Source organism: Leptonychotes weddellii, chromosome 13 (assembly GCF_054177405.1).
Source record: "Leptonychotes weddellii isolate Sample4059 chromosome 13, ASM5417740v2, whole genome shotgun sequence".
Lineage (NCBI taxonomy): Eukaryota > Metazoa > Chordata > Mammalia > Carnivora > Phocidae > Leptonychotes > Leptonychotes weddellii.
The window spans coordinates 23847482-23868077 of NC_138381.1; the positions used below are offsets into that span (position 1 = coordinate 23847482).

Sequence of the window (20596 nt, forward strand, 5' to 3'; positions counted from 1 at the left end):
ATTAACATGTCCGTTTTCCTCCACTTATTTATATATTTGGTGTCATTCCAATTAAAATCCCAGGAGGTGAAAGAGGATTCACTTCATCAGATACCAAGACATATTCTTTCGCTTTAGTAGTTACGAGGTGATGGTATTTGCCTCGGATATAGATTAATGGAAGAAAAAAAAAAGAGCCTGGAAAAACAAGTAGCATTGTAATTACTAGGGAAGATTCAATATATGGTACTGGTATACTTGGTTATCTTTGTTGGGGAGGGGAAGATCCCTGCCTTTCAGCATACACAAAAATAAGTTACAAGGATGAAAAGCAAAACTTTAGACTTTATGACTTTTAAAAGATGACAACATATGGAAGGATCTTTAAGAAGATCCCAATGTATACGTAATACAGTATTTAAAATATTGATTAAAGATGAGCTCATTAAAGTGAAATCTTAAGTATAAAAAGCCATCAAAAGTAACTTGCTGGGTGAAGATATGTGGCATGTGTAACAAAAGATTATCATCCAGAATACGTAAACCTTGTGAATTAAGGAAAAGATGGTGGATATGAGCAGATGATTCAAAGGAACAGAATCCTGAAAAGTCAATAAACATGAAAATATTCTCAAACTTCTTAGGGAAGTGCAAAACATCAGCAACCCTCTGTGTCACACCCATCCTTTTGGAAAAAGTTCGAGGTACCAAATAATGTCAAATGTTGGGTAAAGTAGGAACTCCTCCTTCCCTGGTGGAAATGACAATTGCTCTTACCAGGTTGACTGAATTTGGTAAAGGATAAGTGGATGTGCTCCTATGCAGCTCCTAAGGCAGTGGCTATCATATGTTTTTTACGGACCCTGGTGGAAAATAATATTTTACATGTGAAAAAACTGAAGTAAAAATCTTAAAATAAGTGTACTCTGTTTTCTACTGTATTCTGGCTTATTTACTCTATGAGTTTTATTATTTTTTGCCTATTTTTTTCTTTCGCTTTTTGAAAGATATTTTTCAGAATTAACTGAATTGATTTCATGTTCACCAATGGTTCACGGCCCTGAATTTAGAGAAATAGCAGAGGATAACATACAGTAAAATGTCTCTTTTAATTGAGAGAGACCAAGAATTAGGTTGCAGTGTACAATGTATTTCTCACTGTGGGTCTTCTTTTTTGATCAAGAAGTTTGAAAGTTTCTGCCCTTAAACAGCTCTCACATACCTATAAGAGGATATACATCACACTACTCATGGCAGCTTGTAAGGTTGGAGAATTGGAAACAATCTAAATAGGAATCAAAAGGAGAATGGACAGTGAGCTGTAATAGTCACAGTGCAATGCAGTATGAGCTGAAATGAATGAACTAGAGTTCAAGGTTATATGTTGTATCAGCATGGATAGTATTAATAGTGAAAAAAAGCAATGTGACATGAACAGTATTAAAGTTTCATAGAAATTTATAAAATGCAAAGATTTATGAATACAATATGTAGCAAAACCATTAGGTGACAATGGGGGAAAATCAGGGTCCTGATTATCTCTGAGAAGCAAGGAGGAGGGGAATGGGAATGGAAAGGTATATATAAGGGACTTGAGCTATATCCATCTATCATGTCTTATTTCTTACAGCTGATCAAATACCACAGAATGTTAAGAATTGACAGAGCTAGGTGGGAGGCCCAAGGGTGTTTCCATATTTTTTTTGGTATGACTGAAATATTTAACTTTTTAAGATAAACACCATAAGTAAAACCCAAGCTATTTGAGAGAGTAAGTTCAACAAGATGTGTGAGACCTTTCCAGAGAAAATTATACAACTTACTGATGGATGTTAAGTCCAAAATAAATAAACATCTCATTTTCATTAATAGGGATACTTAGTATTATAAATATGTTGGTTCTTCACAAATTAATGTAAGTTCATTGCACTTGTAATCAAAATCCTATGGAGTTTTGGTGGAACTTAAACTAAACTTAAGATCACTAACATCAATTTGAAAAATAAGAGAGGGGCTCACTCTGCAGATAATCAGCTTACTAGAAAGCAGGAGTAAGTAAAATCCTGTGATACTGGTGTAGGTTTGAACAAGTACAATGAACAGAATACAAAGCCCACAATCAGACGTTGGTTTATAGGGATTAGGTAGTGACAGGAGCTGCGTGAATTACCAGAGAAAAGATAAACTATTTAGTACATGGCACTGACAAAGTGGGCTATCCTTCCAGGAGGTGTTTAGGTCACTATCTCAGCCCTTAACCAAAAACAAATTCCTCGTATATTAGAAACCTAAATGTGAAAAGCAGAACTAAAATGTCCACAAGAATATCTAGGGAGGAGTATCTTTGTAAGATCTGGATCCTTCATGTCTCAGATTCCTCATTTGTAAATAAGGGTATCTACCCCGCTGGGTGCTTGTGAGAATTGAGTTTAATGCTTACCTGGACTCTGAGACTAACCTGTCGTGTCATAGAGTAAGCACTCAGTGTTTTCTACTGTGTTTGGGGGCAGAAAGGGGTTTCTTTAGAAAGAAGCAAAGTGAATCATAAAAGATTCTAAAGTATAAACTTGTGTACTGTAAAGGTATATGAAAATGAGAAAACGTAAGGCTTTGGAGATTTTAATACATGTCAGTGATAGGGTTTATATCAGAATAAGAACAAGAAGCAAAGTACAGCAGGGTTGAAGACTACAAAGAACATGAGCTGTAGTTTAAGGAAATAATGTAGAGAATCCTATTTGTAAAACTATGTTATACGATGATTAATAACTTGCAGGCTTTATTTGTGAGTTCAGGATAATCAGACCTCTTACTTAACTGAAATTTTCCAGTGAGTAATCTTTGAATCCCAATTTTACTGATCACTTGATAAGCTTTCTTACTGAGCTGTACAGATAAGGTCTTCCTATTCTAATGAATCCTGCCTTGTATGTCTCACTTATTGCTGAAATTAGGAACAGAATTAGTATCTGAACTTGTTTTTCAGTTCTTGCAGATGTTGAAAAAAAATTCTAACTTCAGCTCTTGCTGCCACACTACGGAAGGAAATCTGTATATTCTGCAAATGACTCATTCATATTTCAATAACTTGATCATAAATCTAGTTTTCTTACTCCATTTCGTCTTTGGCTTGGAGCATATTGACATGGATTCCTTGTAAAAACTTAAATTCAGTCTATTATTTCAAGACTGTTGGCTAAATATATCTTAGCTACTTAAAACGCTCAACTGGTTGAAATGTATTATCAGCATTACTGAAAAATATTTTACTGAATAATTTAAAAATTCTCCAGAGATAATTAGCCAGGTGTCAGCCAGCCATGGTTACAGAGACATGACAAGTTGAGGCTGGTAACTTTCAGTGATTACATCGTTCCAGAGTGGTCATAAGTGCTGTTCTAAGACATGGGACACTGAGATCATGTGGTTGTACTAGGCCATGAGGTCACTCAGATGACCCAGAGTAGACTTAAACTTTTCATGTGTTTATTTCCATGAAGAAAAAAAATTTAAAAGGTTTCATAGAAAACTTTTAGGTCCCCAAGAATACATCTGAACTCCTAAGAAACATTTCTTCTAACAAAAGTGTCACAGAGAACCTGTTGCTCAGATTCTTCCTACTGCTGAGAATCCCTTTCAGTGTTGCTGATTATACGGAAGTTTAAGTTTTATTCATTTTCTTAGGTTGAATTCTCATACATGAATTAATTGAACCAAAGATGTAGACACTTTTAGATAAATTCTTGTTGTATTTTGCTTGTTGTCAGTTTTTCACAAGGAACAGGGATCCCTCATGGAATGCACAAAGAGTTTTGTTCTAAGGCTAAAATTGGTGTGGGGCCAGAACTGGACCTGGAGGGTCCTAAGACACCACGCCTGGAGACTGGCTGCCTCTTGTTTTTCAGCAGGACTAGGTGTCTCTGCCTTGCTTGGGCACACTTTTATGTGTGTGCTGACTACCCTCTCCCGGGCCTCTGTGGTCTTCTGGTCATGTGATGATCACGGTGACTTACATAAAGGCCTGTATAATGCTCACCCTGTAACAGCCTTCAGATTTGCTTCTCTTTCTCTGTTCCAGATGGTGATTTGTCTACCATCACATGCTCTTCAGTTATGTTCCTTAGTGGTAGTTGTCTTCGAATCCTCCTTATCCCTAAAATGACTACATCCACTTGGTCAATAACGGGTGAATTGTCTCACAGATAACTGAAGGAATACTACTCTAACTTCTGTCCAGCTCTGTAATCCGAGCGGGCTTTCCTCTCCCCAGTGGCCTACTGCATTGCTTCCTTGTACCCCATATTGTAGCAATACCTAGATTTTTTTGTAACTCCTAAAATGCTACCTATCTCCAGAAAACGTGCTGAGCTTTCTGCCTGATGTTCTCTCCTCTCTGTCTTTTCAGGCTTCTGCTCTGGTGTCTTTTTTGTGCTACCTCCCTTCTAAAGGTTGAATTAATAAGCATATTCTCCATGCCCGGATAAGACTATATCACTTGGTACTGAGGTTTATACAGCTGGCTCCCCTTCAGCATGCTTGTGGCAGAGTAGGAATTCAGCAGAAGCCCAAGGTAGCCAGCTATATCTTTTGCTGCCTGCTAGTCCCAAACATCGACTTTGGTGGATTGTTACGTGTGTTTGATGGAATTTTGTGGGTTTGCTTTATTTGTCAAGTTGTAGTTTTATGTACTAGAGTGCTTATTGATGTGTATTATGGCAGAGTCTACCACTGTGGACAGCTTAAGAGGGCTACTCTCAAGTTCTCTCTGTTCTTTATTTACCCTACAGATCTCTAGCTCTGAGCGAACTTCACTTTCTCACCAGTTCTGCTGTATTGCTAAAGAAAGTCACATAATCCTGCTTATTGGCTCCTTTCAAATTTTTAGTGTCTAAACCACAGCTGGGCTATCAAGAGTGCCTGGGCGGCATTGTGATGGGGAGTTCCAGGAGATGTCCTTTAAAAAGTGTATCCATGGCCAAATCAGTTTATGAAATTTGGCATACTATATTGCCTCTTCTGAGACCCTTGGGACAGTCTCCTGAATTGAGGCTGGGGGACCTTAACCTCATTACTTGTTCTTCCCTTTTGAGGGAATGAATAGGATTATTCATTAGGTTGTGACCATTTTTTTTCTAGCAAACTATACCAAGGCCTAAATATCTTCAGTTGGGAGACCATTTTGAGAATGGTCTTTTGAGAATCCCAAGTCCTTTTTTGAGAATTATACTTCTGTTTCTTTTTTTTTTTTTTTTTTTTAGTAAATGTATAGGTTTATTACAACAACCTTACTACCATGCAGATTCCATGCAGTTTTCTATGGAGACCGTCATATCACCAGAGAATATACCTCTTTCTTTCCAGTCTTTATGCCTTCATTTTTTTTTTTTTTCCCCTCTTTCTTGCCTTACTGTGCTGGCTAGAACATCCAGTGCATTATTAAATAGAAATGGCAACAGTGGACATCCTTGTCCTATTTCCAGTAATAAGGAAAGGGGAATTTAATGTTTCACCCATTACATATTTGCTAGCTCTAGGTTTTTCGTAGATGTCTTTTTTCAGAATAAAGAACTTCTTCCTCTTTTCTGTTTCTCTATTTCCAGTTTGCTGAGACTTTTTAATCATAGATGGATATTAAATTAATATTGTCAAATGCTTTCTTTTTTTCTGCATCGGTTAAGAGAATCATAAGAATTTACTCCTTTACACTATAAATAAGGTGCTTGATTTTTTTTTTTTTTTTTTTTAATTTAAATGGCAAGTCAGTTTTGCTCCCTGGGATAAACCCCACTGGGTGATAATATTACTTTTTCTGTATATGTTACTGAATGTGACCTGCTAATATTTGTTACGGATTTTTCCATCTAGGAGTAGCAGACCTTTGCTTTGTGTTAGTGCAGGATCTTGGGTCCAAGCCAGTTTCTTGCTCCTGTGCCGGGGTCAGGTTGCTTTTTCTTCTACTCATTCCTTAGCATCAGTGTATCTTTGTCTGGGACTGGTGGTAGCAGTGTCTCCTGCCTTCCTCTAGCAGAGTAGACTGAGGTTATTGTTACATGGTGAAAGACTTGTGTGTGGTAGGTGGGCAAGTAGGTTCTGCCCCCTTCTTCTCCTCCTCCCCCAACAGTACCATAGCTTTTGCTCCATTCTTTCCCTTAGGCTCTGGGTGTGGAAGGCTTTCCTGATTCTCCCCTCCTAGTTGAAGGCTTTTGTTTCATAGGGATACCAGTAAGGGGGAAGAGCTGTCTCCCATCTCTTGCTCCATGCCAGTCTTTGAAAAGATCTCAGTTGAAGCCCTTGGAGAAGAGCTTGTGAATGAGTGCAGTTTTCTTCTGTCTGGATCTTCCACAAATTCTTAACTGTCAATCCTAGCCGACACTCAGCCTTTATCTTTACTTCTGTCTCCAACATTCAGCCCATTGACTATGACTGTGTTTCCTTTGTATCTGTGGGTTGATACCTGTCATCATTTCTCATAAGTTCTTGGCCAGTATGCCTTCATGTATTTTTTTCTGCCCTAGTCTCTCTTTCCTCTCCTTCTGGGACTCCAGTTAAACTCCAGTTAAACCCAGTAGACATTTGCTCTTGGATATTCAGGGGTTTTGGTTTTTTTTTTTTCATGCTTTTTTTTCCTCTTTGTGTTTCAATTTGGGTACTTTAATTTGACCTGTTTTCCGAGTTCACTGTTCATTACTGACTGTTATTAAATCCATCTAAAGAAATCTTTTAATTTCTGGAACTGTATTTATCATTTCTAACATTTCCCTGTGATTGGTTTTTTTCCAGCTTCAGTGTCTATAATGAAATTCTCCCATTTCTTTATGTGTGTTGTCTGTGTCTTCCATCAGGTCCTTTAATGTTTTTGTCTCAGTCGTTTTAGTCAGTTTAATAATTCCAACATCTGGGCCTTCTCTAATCTGATTATATTCATAATTTCATCTTTTGCCTGGGGCTTGCTGTTCCCTGTATCTTGTAATTTTTGATTGAATGGTGAATATTTGTATAAAAACCATACAGATTGAAGTAAGTAGTATTTACTTCCAGAAAACTGCCCGTCATTTCTTGTGTTAGTTTAATAGGTGGTGGGGTTAAATCAATAAGCTGTGTTGTTGGGCTAGTTCAGGGTTTTGTTGCAACTTTAGACTGATTTAGTTCAAGTGTTTTGAGAGCAGGATTGAGACGTTGCCTCCCGAAGATTTGTTGTCTGAGTGTAATTCCGGCTACCTCTTTGTGCTGTGTATCTGAGCCTTCAGCTTTCTTGACCTGGGGTGATTTCTCTGCTTTACAGCCCAGTTGTCAGTCCCTTGGTCATTCTGGATTTCCTCTTGCTCTAGTCTTACCCCAGGCTTCTGTGCAGAGTGAGATATGTCTCTGCCAGTAACACCTTCCAGGGGTGTGTTGCAGTAGCCCTTCCCTAATCCAGCCTTGGTAGTTCAGTGTCCAGAGTATCTGGGTGGAAGTTTTTCTCTTAGCTCTGCTGTCCCACCTCAGCCCTTGGCAGCTGAATGTCTGAGATCTCTTGGGTTGATTTCTCTCACTTGTCCTGCCCATTCTTTCCCCTCCTTGTTAGAGGACAGATTGCCTGCATTTGAGGGAGACCATAAGTTTTCTTAGGGCATCTCTCAGCTTTCTACGCCTCTCTCCCTACCTTAGGCATACTGTGACAAGCGTGTAGTGGGAATGAGTGGTTGGGTGGTACAGATTTGCTCTGTGAAATCCTCGGAATTTTAGTATGTCTTGTCAGCATACATGTTGCTATTGAAATTTATTAAAGAGTAGGTTGGGGGCGCCTGGGTGGCTCAGTTGGTTAAGCGACTGCCTTCGGCTCAGGTCATGATCCTGGAGTCCCTGGATTGAGTCCCGCATCGGGCTCCCTGCTCGGCGAGGAGCCTGCTTCTCCCTCTAACCCTCCCCCCTCTCATGTACTCTCTCTCTCTCTCATTCTCGCTCTCTCAAATAAATAAATAAATCTTTAAAAAAAAAAAAAAAGAGTAGGTTGGTTTCTCCTTACCCTCCTCTGGGGTGGGATTCTTCCTCCTTAGCTGCTCCACCAGGTAAGAAACCATTTGTGGGCCTCTTTTTCACAGCTCAGCACTTTCTGGAATTTAGTTCCACTGAGGTTACTTTGCATCCTGAACTCTGATGGGTTCAGAAAAAACATGATTTTGTAGCCTTATCTGGCTTGTTTTGATTGTTAGGGTGAAATGATGGTCTGTTGTCATTTCTACATCCTGATTAGAAATGGGGCTCCTCTACACCTTTTACTTTGTAGCCTGGAAATACCTGCTTCATTCTAGCTGATTTTTTTTTTTTTTAAGATTTTATTTATTTATTTGAAAGAGAGAAAGCGAGAGACAAAGCAGGAGCGAGGGGGAGGGGCAGAAGGAGAGGGAGAAACAGACTCCCCGCTGAGCAGGGAGCCCAGCACAGGGCTCCATCCCTGGACCCTGGGATCATGACCTGAGCCGGAGGCAGACGCTTAACCAGCTGAGCCACCCAGGTGCCCCTGTAGGTATTTCTTAGAGCTACATTTCTAAATCTTCATTCTTCTCAAGTCTCAGCTCTCTAGTTCCATCCTCAAGTGGTAAATGATCTTGTCTCTTATTTTGAGGTTAAAGTCATCCACATTAAAATTTAATTATGGGGCTTGTGAAGAGTGTGGGGAGAATTTATGGTAGGCACATAGAAAACTAAAAGCACATGAAAAACTGAGATCATTAACTGGGGAAAAGAAAGAGTTGTACAAAAAGGGAAGATTATATAGTAGTTTACTACCAGTCTCATCAGACACAAAACTACCTTTGGGAGATAATTATTCAGGTTGGAGGAAAGTGAGCAGTTGTTGTGTAAATCCTCATTTTCCAAAAACAGTAGATAATACCTAAACTTGATGTTTCAAGGGCTACCATCATGAGCCTCTTACTTGAAGTATAAATAGCAAGAGTCAAAGTTAAAAGATTTTAAGGAATTGTACTTCAGTATGAGAAGAGGAAATATATTTGACTTTAGTTAGGACACATATTGTTTGTTACTTAGATAAAAATGAAAAAATATTTTTGAAAAGAGGCCTAACTTAAAGTCTTCTCAAGGGATCATAAAAGTAAACCAAACCATTTCTTCACAAACTGTATTTACCTTTATTTTTTTTAATTTTTGTTTTTACTTTTTACTTTTTGTTGTTTACTTCACACATGATGCCTTTTCCCTTCTTACAACTTTAGATTTTACTTTATGATGCTTAGTTATGAAAATTTGAAACTTCAGGGAGAGTAGACTTAATACATTTTAAAAATATTTTTGTTAAGTGTCCTAAAAAGTGAGAAAAACTTTCTGGTGAAAGTTTTAATGTTTGGTGAATTGGTTTTCATTATTTGGTGAAAATATTTTAATTATTGACACTATTAAAAGTTAAAAATGAAGTAGTATTTGTAGTGGTAAGTTTGCCCAGTGTTGGTAAAGATTTTACTTGCAAAATTATTGTATTTGTCCACTGATAACATGGTTTTGTTTTTTAGAGTTTATTTCCACAATTGCTTTAAAGTCATAAAGACCTTGTCGTGGGAGAAAAAGATGACTTCTGAAAGTCTGCTCTGATGATCTGAATTTGTCTCATTTTCAAATTTGCTTTAGAGACACTGTTGAGGTTATGACTGGATTTTAAAGTGAGCCTCTAAACGATCCCTTCCGTATCTTTTCTAGGTTAGGTAGAGGAACGTCTTCTCTCAGTGCGGGTTGCGGCCTTTGGTAAGAGCATGTCGTCCATCTTGCCATTCACTCCACCGGTTGTGAAAAGGCTGCTGGGATGGAAGAAATCAGCTGGTGGGTCTGGAGGAGCAGGCGGAGGAGAGCAGAACGGACAAGAAGAAAAGTGGTGTGAGAAAGCAGTTAAAAGTTTGGTGAAGAAGCTAAAGAAAACAGGACGATTAGATGAGCTTGAGAAAGCCATCACCACTCAAAATTGTAATACTAAATGTGTCACCATACCAAGGTAAGTGTCGATAGAGCAGGACTTCTGTGGTCATTCTGTTGAAAATTGCTTAAAGGAAGCCAAAGGAAAGTTACTGAAATTTTTACTGTCAAGTCACCTGTAAATAGTGATTATTAAAACATATGACCACTCTTTTTAAACTGGCGTTTCAGTTTTGTTTGACTAGTTAAGACTTGTTTGTTTTACAAGTCATTTTCTTGAACAATGAAGTTTAATCAAGCAAAATAAAATACTTAGTTGTATTGTTTTATCTTCACTGCGTTCATTTACCCTCATTGCCTAAGTGCTTCATTGCAGCTTATCCTCATCTCTGTGATTGAACAACATTTGAATAGAGAGTCAAGGCTTTTCCTCTCATAGTGCAGTGGTGACTGAGTTTTCTCCCACCTTGGTCAAAAGTCCAGTCAATATAAGAGTTAACAGAGGCAGCTAACACTGTGGTGAATTTTATTTATATAATTTTTGTTTTGAGTTGCAGCTTTACTTCTTAGAAAGAACAGTCTAGGGGGCAGCTTCTTAGATGTCCAGAGAGTTAGAACCTGGCGCAAAGACCTACCTACCTCTTGTCTTAGAAGGGCCTGTTACTTAAGAGGTTGAAGTTTTATTAGTGTCAATTTAATTACTTGTAGATAAGTACCACTGTCAGAAATGCCGTTTCTTTGACAAAGTAGCAAGCGGTTTTTAAGTGTTTCGTTACTATTGGTGGACATGACAGGGTTTTGGGGAGTGGCAGCATATAGCATTTTCTAAAATGACTTCTGGTGGTGTCAGACATGTGGGCTAGCACATGAAACCATGCTACTTGATTGACAGATTTCCAGTGAGCTTTGGAAAATACAGTCTGGATGCTTGTTGATACTAGATCCCAGTAACACCAGCCTATCTACTCGCAGATACTAACAGTAGAATGTTTCCTGCTTTATTTGGTAGGTTAATTATCCATTTCTTTTATTTTACTTGTTTCATGTATATCTTAAATAAGAGTCACTTTTTTTGTTTATGCTTTTGTTTTACAAATGCTTATGAGGGCTTGCTGAATGCAGGGCGCTATTTCTAGGCCCTTGGGGGTACAGTCTGACCAAAACACACACAGTTCCTCCTCTTCTAAGGCATAGATCTACACTGGTAGATCTACTAAGCAAATGGGCAAATTGATATAATTTGAGATGGTAATGAGTACAAAGAAGACCATGACTGAGGGATAAAAAAGCTGCTTTGGATTGGATTGTGACACTTAAACAGCTTTGAGAAGTAGCAGCTAGCTGAAGGGAGAGTCTTCTAGGAGAGGAAGGAGCTAGTGTAAAGACAGTCAGATGAGAAATAGCTTATTGTATTGGAGGATTTTAAAAGGAGCCCAGGAGAGATGGAGGAATACAAAATGAGTATAAACCTTGGAAGGAGTCAGATAATACGGCATTGTAAGGCACAGTGGGCGTTTGAATTTTAGTCTAAATATAATAGAAAGCAAAAAAGGATTTTTAAAGTTTTTTTTTTATTTATTTAAGAAGTGGGGGCTGTGTGTGTGTGTATGTGTATGTAGGTAGTAGACTGGACAGTGGGTCTGGAAGGAGGGAGATCAGGAGGCTAGTAAAGTAGTCTAAATGAGAGATGCTGGAGGGTAGACTGGCACGGTGGCTGTGCTAACACATGAAGTGGACAGATTTGATGGAGTAGAATTGACAGGACTTGGTAATGAATTGGCTAAGAATAAGTCAAGCTACATTTGCTAATTTTTCATTGTATAGTGCCTGGAATTTCAGTTCGGTAAACATTTATTAAAAACACCCACTACATGTGTGATATGCTCTTCCTCGCTAGAGTTAAAATATGGTCTTTGCTCTTGAGTTGCTTTCTAGTAAGGGAGATAAACTTTACAAAATAAAGAAGATCATTTCATAAGTAGTGTAGGTGTTAAGAAAGATGTGTGCTCAGGGAGTTAGTCCAGAGGAGGAGAATTTTGCCCACCCTGCAGCTTTTGGAGAGTTTCCTTCTGGAAAAGGATTGATGCCAGAGCTGAATCTTGATGGGTGTAAAGGAGGGATTTCGTCAGGAGAGGCCGGGTTCTCCCAGAGTGGCCCTGCGGTGTTGAGAGTGATGCTGAGGGGGCACTGCTGAAGGGTGCTAATAAGCTGGCTGGTGTCCTGGGAGGCTGTAAAGCGGAGGCGGGATGTGGCCCGGCTGAGGCTGTGTGGGTGGTAAGGAACCACAAGGTGCACCTCAACCTGAGCGTGGGTGAAGGTGGAGTCACCGAAGAGTCTCAGCTCGGCATGTGGCTGCAGGGAGGAGAATGGTTTGTGAGACTGTCGAGAGTGGGCTCAGGGAGACCGGTTGGTAGGTTCTCTCCCTCCTCCAGAGAAGCTGTGTGTGCCGGGAGCCGGGGAGCCACGGCTCTGCGCAGCCCGCCTCAGGCTGCCATTGCGTTGCAGTGGTTCTGGACTGAGTGGAGCTGAGAGGAGAGCCGCACCATCCCTTCCTTTAAGGAGACAGTGCTACGGTAGGTAGCGCCCGATGATTCAGATATGTGCAGGTCACCTTGGTCAACATTCTTTTCCTATTTTCCGTTCTTCTTATAGCCTATTTTTAAAGATCTTTCCGTATTCTAGGGCTTTTCGATCATTAAAGACCATTTTTTTTTTTTTTTTACTCTTTTACCTGAACAGTGAAAGTCAAGTGGTGGTTGACCACTATTATGTTTTTTACAGTCAGAAGTTCTTTGAAGCTTGGAAACTTGGCTTGTCTAATTTGGTGGGTGTTTTTTTTGTGTTTTGGAGGATTTTTGGGTAAGAAATGTAGATTTGTTAATACCGCTTGTTGTCCATCAAGAAGTTTAAGCTTCTTGCACTGTGGTTTGGTCCCATATATTTTATAGAGTTGGCTTTGTTTTTAGTAGGAGAACAGTTAATGTGTGTTAGATTATTAGTTATTTCTTAACTACTAAATAGTGGTTGGGGAGTGGGGGCAGGAAAGGTCCATTACGGGTAAATCCAAACCGTAGTTTAGGCAAAATTATTTAACATATGATACAGAATGGATTTACTGTATAAATTTATGTACTTAAAATTGCAAGAAAGTTGTTAATAAAAAATCTTAAGGTTTTACAAACCCAAAAATACAAATAAGTTCATCTGATGAAGAACATGAAACATAAATTACTTAATTTTTAAAAATGGCAAATGTTTTCTATTAAAATATCTGTTGTATTGACTGTTAACTGTTTCTTCACCCTCGACCCCCTTTCTTTTAATCGTAAAGTGAGACTAAATTTAGGGCAGAAACAGCCCTGGCTCCATGTCCCTCCCACCCCTCATATAATTACTCAGCCTTCATAGGATAGAAACTAGTTAGCACACACGTGTCACTACATCTTCCCCGTTGTTGAATGTGGTGACACAAAGTGATTCATTGGTAGAACTTCACCTGTCAAGCTGCAATGAGCTGAATAGTACAAATAAAGCTTCATGAGGCTTTTATATCTCAAACATTTTTGAGACCAAGGAATGGAAGACAACTCAGTCATGAAATGAGAACGGCATTGATACTTGGGTAATGAATCAACCAGAAGAAGAAAAAGCTTTTAGTGTGTATTATCTACAATAAAGCAAAATCCAAACTGCTGTAGGGTTGGAGACTCTAAAGTTAAAAGTAAGGGCCTATGAGGTGTAACATGGCAATTTTATAATATCCATTATATGTAAATGTGTAGGAATGAAGAATTCATTTTCATAAACATAAATTATAAGGGGCTCGGGTGGTGCTTTGACCATGAAATCACATTTTTGATGTCTCATCCTAAGGGAACTGTCAGGAATATGGTCAAAGATTGCTGGTGTTCATTTCAGTTTTGTTTGTAATAGCAAAGAATTAGAAAAATCCCGATCCTGACCCTTAGTTTTCTTAACTCTAATAATAAAGGAAACTTACCAGCTCATTTTATACCAGAATTGAACATGAATAGTAAAAGTTTATACTAGTGTTACTTATAAAAATAGATGGAAAAATTATAAATAAATATCAGAAACTAGAGTTACTAAAAACAAAGTGACAAAATCATGACTAGGAAAGGTTTATTGCAGGAATGCAAGTATGATTCAACCGCAGGAAATGTATTAATATAGATACTCTATAGTCCTATTTAAGAACAACTCTGATTATCTTGATGGATCTAGAAAGGTTTTTTTTTTTAAGATTGTATTTATTTGAGAGAGAGAGAGAGAGAGTTTGCACATGGGCGGGGTGGGGAAGGCACAGAGGGAGAGAGGGAGAAAGAATCTCCAGCAGACTTTGTGCTGAGCATGGAGCCCATTGCCGGGCTGGATCTCAGGACCCTGAGACCTTGACCTGAGACGAAACCAAGAGTCCGACGCTTGACTGACTGAGCCAACCATGTGCCCTCTAGAAAGAGATTTTTATAGAATTCCATATTTATTCATGTTAACAAATTAGAAATAGAAATTTTCTTAACTTGATAAAACATACTTCTGAAAATGTTAACACTTAACCATGAATCTTTAGAGAGAATACACCAAATTGTTAATAGTGGTTATTTATGGATAATCTAAAAAAAAGGAATGTCCTGTAGTTTTTTCTTAATATGTATATGTGTATATATATATATATAAAAGTTTTTTACTTTTATAGCCAGCACAATTAAATGTTTAAATAGGATTTTTGGGCGATACTTAAGCTATTCTTTTTTTTTTTCAGTACTTAAACTGTTCTTGTCTTTACTTTTTTTTACCCTTTGAAGTCATTTTTCTGTTAAAGGGCAATTAAATTTCCATTTTGTTAACATTCTTTTAGAAATATATACATTTATATCTGTATTTTCCTTCAAAAAGTATGTTCCTAAAAACAAAAAGTAGTATGTATACATGATTCAGAATTCACCCACCTGTGATACAGTGGGAAATGTCTCCCCTACCCTAGTGTCCCCCATCTCCTTGCCCACTTTATTCAGAAATCCTTGTATTACCCACTTTTTATGTATCCTTTCAGGATAATATGTTTCTTTTTAATGCTGTTACTGATTTTTGGTTTTGTTTTCCATCTTCTAAAGTTTTAAACATCAGAGTACTTAAAGTAAATGTGGATTGTCAACTTTTATTTCTAACTTCATATTCCTACTCTTTTGCTTTTCTGTATAACCCAGGAAGAATTAAAGAGAAGTCTTTTTAAAAAACCCAAGCAGTGGTATTCTTCAATTCTTCTTAAACTAGTTCCTTTTAATTTTTCAGAAGAGAGTAAGAATAATCCTCTCTCCCTCATTCATAGATAGGTACATACAACTTATTAGTATCTCTGTGTGTGTGTGTGTGTGTGTGAGAGAGAGCGAGCGAGAGAGAATGTGAGAGAACTCTAAATTTGAGGTTTGGTAACCTGTTTTTGAGTCCACTTCAGTCCTGGGTGAATGTGGATCCTGAGGCACGTGACTCCTTTTTACTATTCATCTGTGAAAAAGGGGTGGTAGGTACTGCCTGAGTATTTCCTCAGTACTACTCTTGGGTCCTTTGAAATAATATAAATTTGGTTTGTGAATTGTGAAGCTCTATAATCATGAATGTGATTTATTTGGACTATTCACAGATATTCCATGTCTTCATTCTCCTTCCAGTTTCTCTAAGAGGACTTAAATTGTAGACATTAAATTGTATTGTCTATGCTTAGAAGAAGTTTCTGCCAGGTGACATTGCATTATGTAGAATATAGTTTATTCAAATGTATAACATTTATTCATAAAATCAGAACAGTGAAACTTTTTATAGCTGCAAATGAGAACTTTGCAATTGCGGGTCACAGCTATCCTCTATCAGCCTCCAGTTTGTCATTTTCTGTGTGTTCTGTGTGTAAGTTGTGCAAGCCCTTCTGAGGAAGGTGTAGGGCCCTGTGAAACAAGTTTGAAAGATGCTTTAACCTTTATCTCATACCTGCATTTACAGTTAGGTGTTTTGAGGATACTCTTGCTGCAGGATGCTGGTATTGAGAGCTCTTTTGTGTAGAGGATATATTCTTACATAGGACATTTTTATTATTTACCTTATCAGGGAAAGCACCCTGCTGTAGGAATTTTGTCTCTTCATAAAATTACTGAATTGTACCCAGATTAATTAATCTCTGTAAATGTAATGTTTAACACCTGATGCACTAAATATCCTCTCCACTTTTCTTGCCCTATTAATGTACTGTCTTGGCTTTAAAGAATACATTCATCAACCTAGCTAAGATAATAGGCATTTAAGAAATTACAACCATTTTTTCTTTTGCCAGCATCCTTGGTCTGTTTCCAGTTGTATCTGGAGCCATTCCAGCTTGCCCAGACCGTTTCTGTGTTACTAACCACATTCTGGGAAGATCGTAATTATTGGGGACAACATTTAACCGTACTGTTTACTCCTTCTCTTTCCTGTCTTGCGGTAGAGTGTTTCCAGGCCTCTGTGGTCCCCACTAGTGATTCACAAGTAAATGTACCACCAGCTAAGGAACCTGAAATAGAAAGCACCACACATGGACCATGGAGATGGAAAGTAATAGTAAAACACCAGTTTAGGATATCCTGCAATCTGGTTTTAAATCCTCTGTGGTACTTGGGCTAAAATGACTGGATACCACATGTTTCTTATGTTCTGTTCATTTCACTCTTTTATTTTTCCTTCCTTTTTCACTTTGGATATTTTCTGTTGATCTAACTTTGCATTTACTGATCCTGTTTTATGCTGTGTTTAGTCTGCTGTTAAACACATTCAGTGAGTTCTTAATTTAAAATACTGTATTTTTCTGTTTTGGTATGTTCCTTTGATATTGTAGGTTCCAACTCTCATTTGAAATTCATCATCTCTGTTTTCCTGAATTTTCTTTAGTATATTTATGATAGTTATTTTAAAGTCCATATGCCAACTCTAATATCTGGATCATCTGTTAACCCGCTTCCATCATGGTCTGTTCATTCTTTTGATTATCGTATTTCCCTGCCTCTTCGTGTGCCATGTCGTTTTGATGGTCTGCCATATTATTGCGTATGAGGGAATGACAGGTGCTGCAAGTGATGCTTTCCCCAAAAAGTATTTGACCTTTCCTATGTCAGGTGGATAGAGGGGCTGATCCCCTTAATCTAAGTGGGGATTGAGCAGGATTGGGGCTCGGTTGCCATTTATTGTGATTCAGTCTACCACTGGCTCGTACCTTTTCCTTGAATAGGGCTTCCCTGGGATTGTGATTGAAAGCCTGGCAGGCCTCTGTCACCTGCCACAAACACCATGGGAGATTCACTTTTGTCCTTCTTTCCATGGTTTGAGTTTGGCTCTTGAGCCTCCTATGGATTACATCTTTACAATCTGGCAAACCTTTTTTTTTTTTTTTTTTAAAGATTTTATTTATTTTTTGACAGACAGCTAGAGAGGGAACACAAGCAGGGGGAGTGGGAGAGGGAGAAGCAGGCCTCCCACAGAGCAGGGAGCCCGACGCGGAACTCGATCTCAGGACCCTGGGATCATGACCTGAGCTGAAGGCAGACGCTTAACAACTGAGCCACCCAGGTGCCCCTGGCAAACATCTTCGAGGGAGGAGAATCCTGTGATTGTTCAAAGTTTTGTTATTTTCTTCAGTAGAGTTTCTCTTCCCAGACCAAGCCTGACCTTCATCCTATTCCTAGAATCTGCATATGAGCTCTGGGAAGGGAATGACAGGCAGTCCTCAGTTCACCTAGAATATTTTCCTTCTCCTTCGTGTGTGTGTGTGTGCTTTTATTTATTCATTTGAGAGAGAGAGAACACGAGCAGGGGGAGGGGCAGATGTGGGGCTCAATCCTGGGACCCTGGGATCATGACCTGAGCCCAAGGCAGACGCTTAGCCGACTGAGCCACCCAGGTGCCCTCTTCTTCTTACAACTTCGATTCATTCTGTTCTGGTTATGTTAGCAGCTCTCCTGGTCTTTTTGCACAATTTTTGTTGTTGTTATTTTTTTCCTCTAGTTGTTGCAACAGTGACATTAGCCTGCTATGACCTTTTATCTTACCTGGAAGTAGAATTGTTTTTTGTTTTTTTTTTTTAAGATTTTATTTATTTATTTGACAGAGCGAGAGAGCACAAGCAGGGGGAGCAGCAGAGGGAGAGGAAGAAGCAGGCCCCCTTCTGAGCAGGGAGCCTGATGCGGGACTCGATCCCAGGACCCTGGGATCATGACCTGAGCCGAACGCAGATGCTTAACCATCTAAGCCACCCAGGCGCCCCTGGAAGTAGAATTGTAACAGAATGTTCAAATGGGGATGCCTCTGGTATTTATTCAGAGACCCCCAAATCTGAGATCAGTAGATTGCAAGTAACCTATATTCAACACTGAGGTGCAGTAGACCATTCAGCGGCAGGACTTGCAGACGGGATTCCAGAGACAGTTGTGGCTATGGTTAACCCATCACTCACTTCTAGGCTATATAGAAGAAATGCAGGAGCTTGTAAGAGGGATCCCATATGAGAATTTCTTTGCAGAACGCAGTATATGCTGTGGCATTTCCCCTTTCTTTCGTCCACATTGAGGGGCTTCAGGAGAACGTACCCATTTGACTTGCTGAGGTTTGGGAAATAAAAAGACCGGTACCTGCCTTCCACCTGAAAATGGCTAACAAGTGAGAGGCCAGATAGAGCTGCCCCTGCATCAGTAGAATGAAGAGCAGGCACAGTGAGAAGAGCCAGCATGTTCAGAGTTTGATGGATCAGAGATGCACAAGTTTTCCCAAGGTCCAGACTTTACACTAAGGTAGTTGAAGTTGTCTCAAAATGATCAAGAGGCCCAACCTGGAGTGTTGCAGTGGCCCAGGCAGACCAGCCAGGGAAGTACCTGCACCAGGAGCTGACTGCAGATAAGAGGCAGCACTGGCCTTCTGAGCCTCACAGGACGTCAGCACCACATTGCTGTCACATCAGCTCTCAATCTGGTCGGCCCCATAAGGCTGCTCCTTTTTCCTCTAAAACCCCCTCTTAAAAATAAGAGCTGCAGAGTCCCGGAGGAGGTGGGGTTAGCAAGATTGGGAGGATAAAGTTTTCATTTTGAGCAGGGTAACATGTTAGTTTCTGAAGAGATCTACTGTTACTCCATACATCTGAGTAGGACTCGAGCAGCCCTAGGATCATTCCAAAATGTGACTGCTGGAAGGAGAGCAGGTGGACGAGAGCTTTTTGGAGTGTGAAAGGGCGTGAGAGTGGGCGGGGTTCACCGAGTCTGCTTGTCGAAGAAGCCGTCTATGTTCTTGTTTTTGAAAACTTTCGGGAGTCCAAGGTTAGTGGGGCTGGCGATGGATAGAATATATGAGAGTGGAGGGATGGTACATTACCATTTTCACAACGCATGAAACTTCTTTTCTGAACACAGTGTAATTGACCATGATACCTGTCAGATTTTCCAATGAGGCTTTATTTCCCAAGAGGCGATTTTATTATAATTGGAGTTTCCTTCTTTTACCATCTTTTTTCCCCCTTTAAACAGTTATACTAGTCTTTCAGAATCCAGCTGTAGCTCTCCTGTTGAGTCATTATGGGAAGCACTGCGGAATGGTGGTCTTCAGGCCCTTAGGAAACTGATCATGCATAATGTTACATTAGAACTATGTAAGATTTTTGATTAACCCCCTCCTCCCATACTTTTTTCTTTTATGAGCTTTGCTTCTTTGTATGACTTTTTATGTTTGTAAGAATATATAATTTCTCCCTGACTTGGTTTACTTCCAAGTTTGCTAGGCCAATGCAGGAGAGCAGGTGAAGGGAGGCTATATTTGTGTTAAGGACAGTGTGAAAGTTCAGAGTTCGATACTGAACAAAATTTATAAAGAAAAATATTTTAAGAACTTGAGAGAATTTTTTCCTCATTGTTTTTATGTGATGGCTCGTATAATTTGCATTAACAGTTATAAGTAATACATTTGTCTATGTGTATTACCTATACATTATAACTTCTTCATGTAAAAACATATTGTCAACTTCAAAGTGTTTACAAATGTGAGTTGATTTTTATTTTATAGGATGCTAATTTTTAAAAATGTCAGATTAAAAAACCTTTCTTTACAACCAAATACAAGCACCACAAAAATGTATGACTTAGAAAGTTGAGTTTTTACAGAATTCTATTCTGTATTTTAATTCTTGTTTTATCTATTTAATTTAAAAGATTGGAATGATACGTACTTATATTTTCCATTAGGATTTTTTTTTGTCATTTAGGATACATTTTTAATTGTTAAAAGAATATATAAAAATTTCGAAAATCTATTAGCTACATTATTAAAATAAATATTCTGAGCCCATTTTATTAGCTTTTTTTTTCGTAAGTGAAAAGTTTGTTTTTGGATGAACTTGAAATATTTTGAGCAACTATTTTTAGAATTGATACTTAATTAAAAAAAAATTTTTTTAAAGATTTATATATTTGAGAGCAGGAGTGAGTGTGAGGGGTGGGGGAGGGGCAGAAGGAGAGGGAGAATCTCAAGCCGACTCCCTACTGATCGAAGACCCAGATGCAGGGCTCGATCTCACAACCCTGAGATCAAGAGTCTGACCCTTAACTGACTGAGCCAACCAGGCCCCCCTAGAATTGATACTTAAAATCAATTGTAGGGACTTCAGTGATAGGGACTATTTTATTTGTGTGGGAGA

General features: G+C 38.8%; 1 protein-coding gene across 6 annotated transcripts in view; it reads left to right on the plus strand.

Annotated features, from left to right (window-relative positions):
- Window positions 1-20596, plus strand: part of SMAD2 (SMAD family member 2) — an 83098-nt gene that overhangs the window by 13992 nt on the left and 48510 nt on the right. For all 6 annotated transcript variants that reach the window (XM_081801279.1, XM_081801278.1, XM_081801277.1 and 3 more), the window contains one exon: window positions 9673-9961. In XM_081801279.1, the coding sequence (XP_081657405.1) occupies window positions 9726-9961 (236 nt within the window). In that variant the 5' untranslated portion in view covers window positions 9673-9725. The remainder of the gene's footprint in view (window positions 1-9672; window positions 9962-20596) is intronic.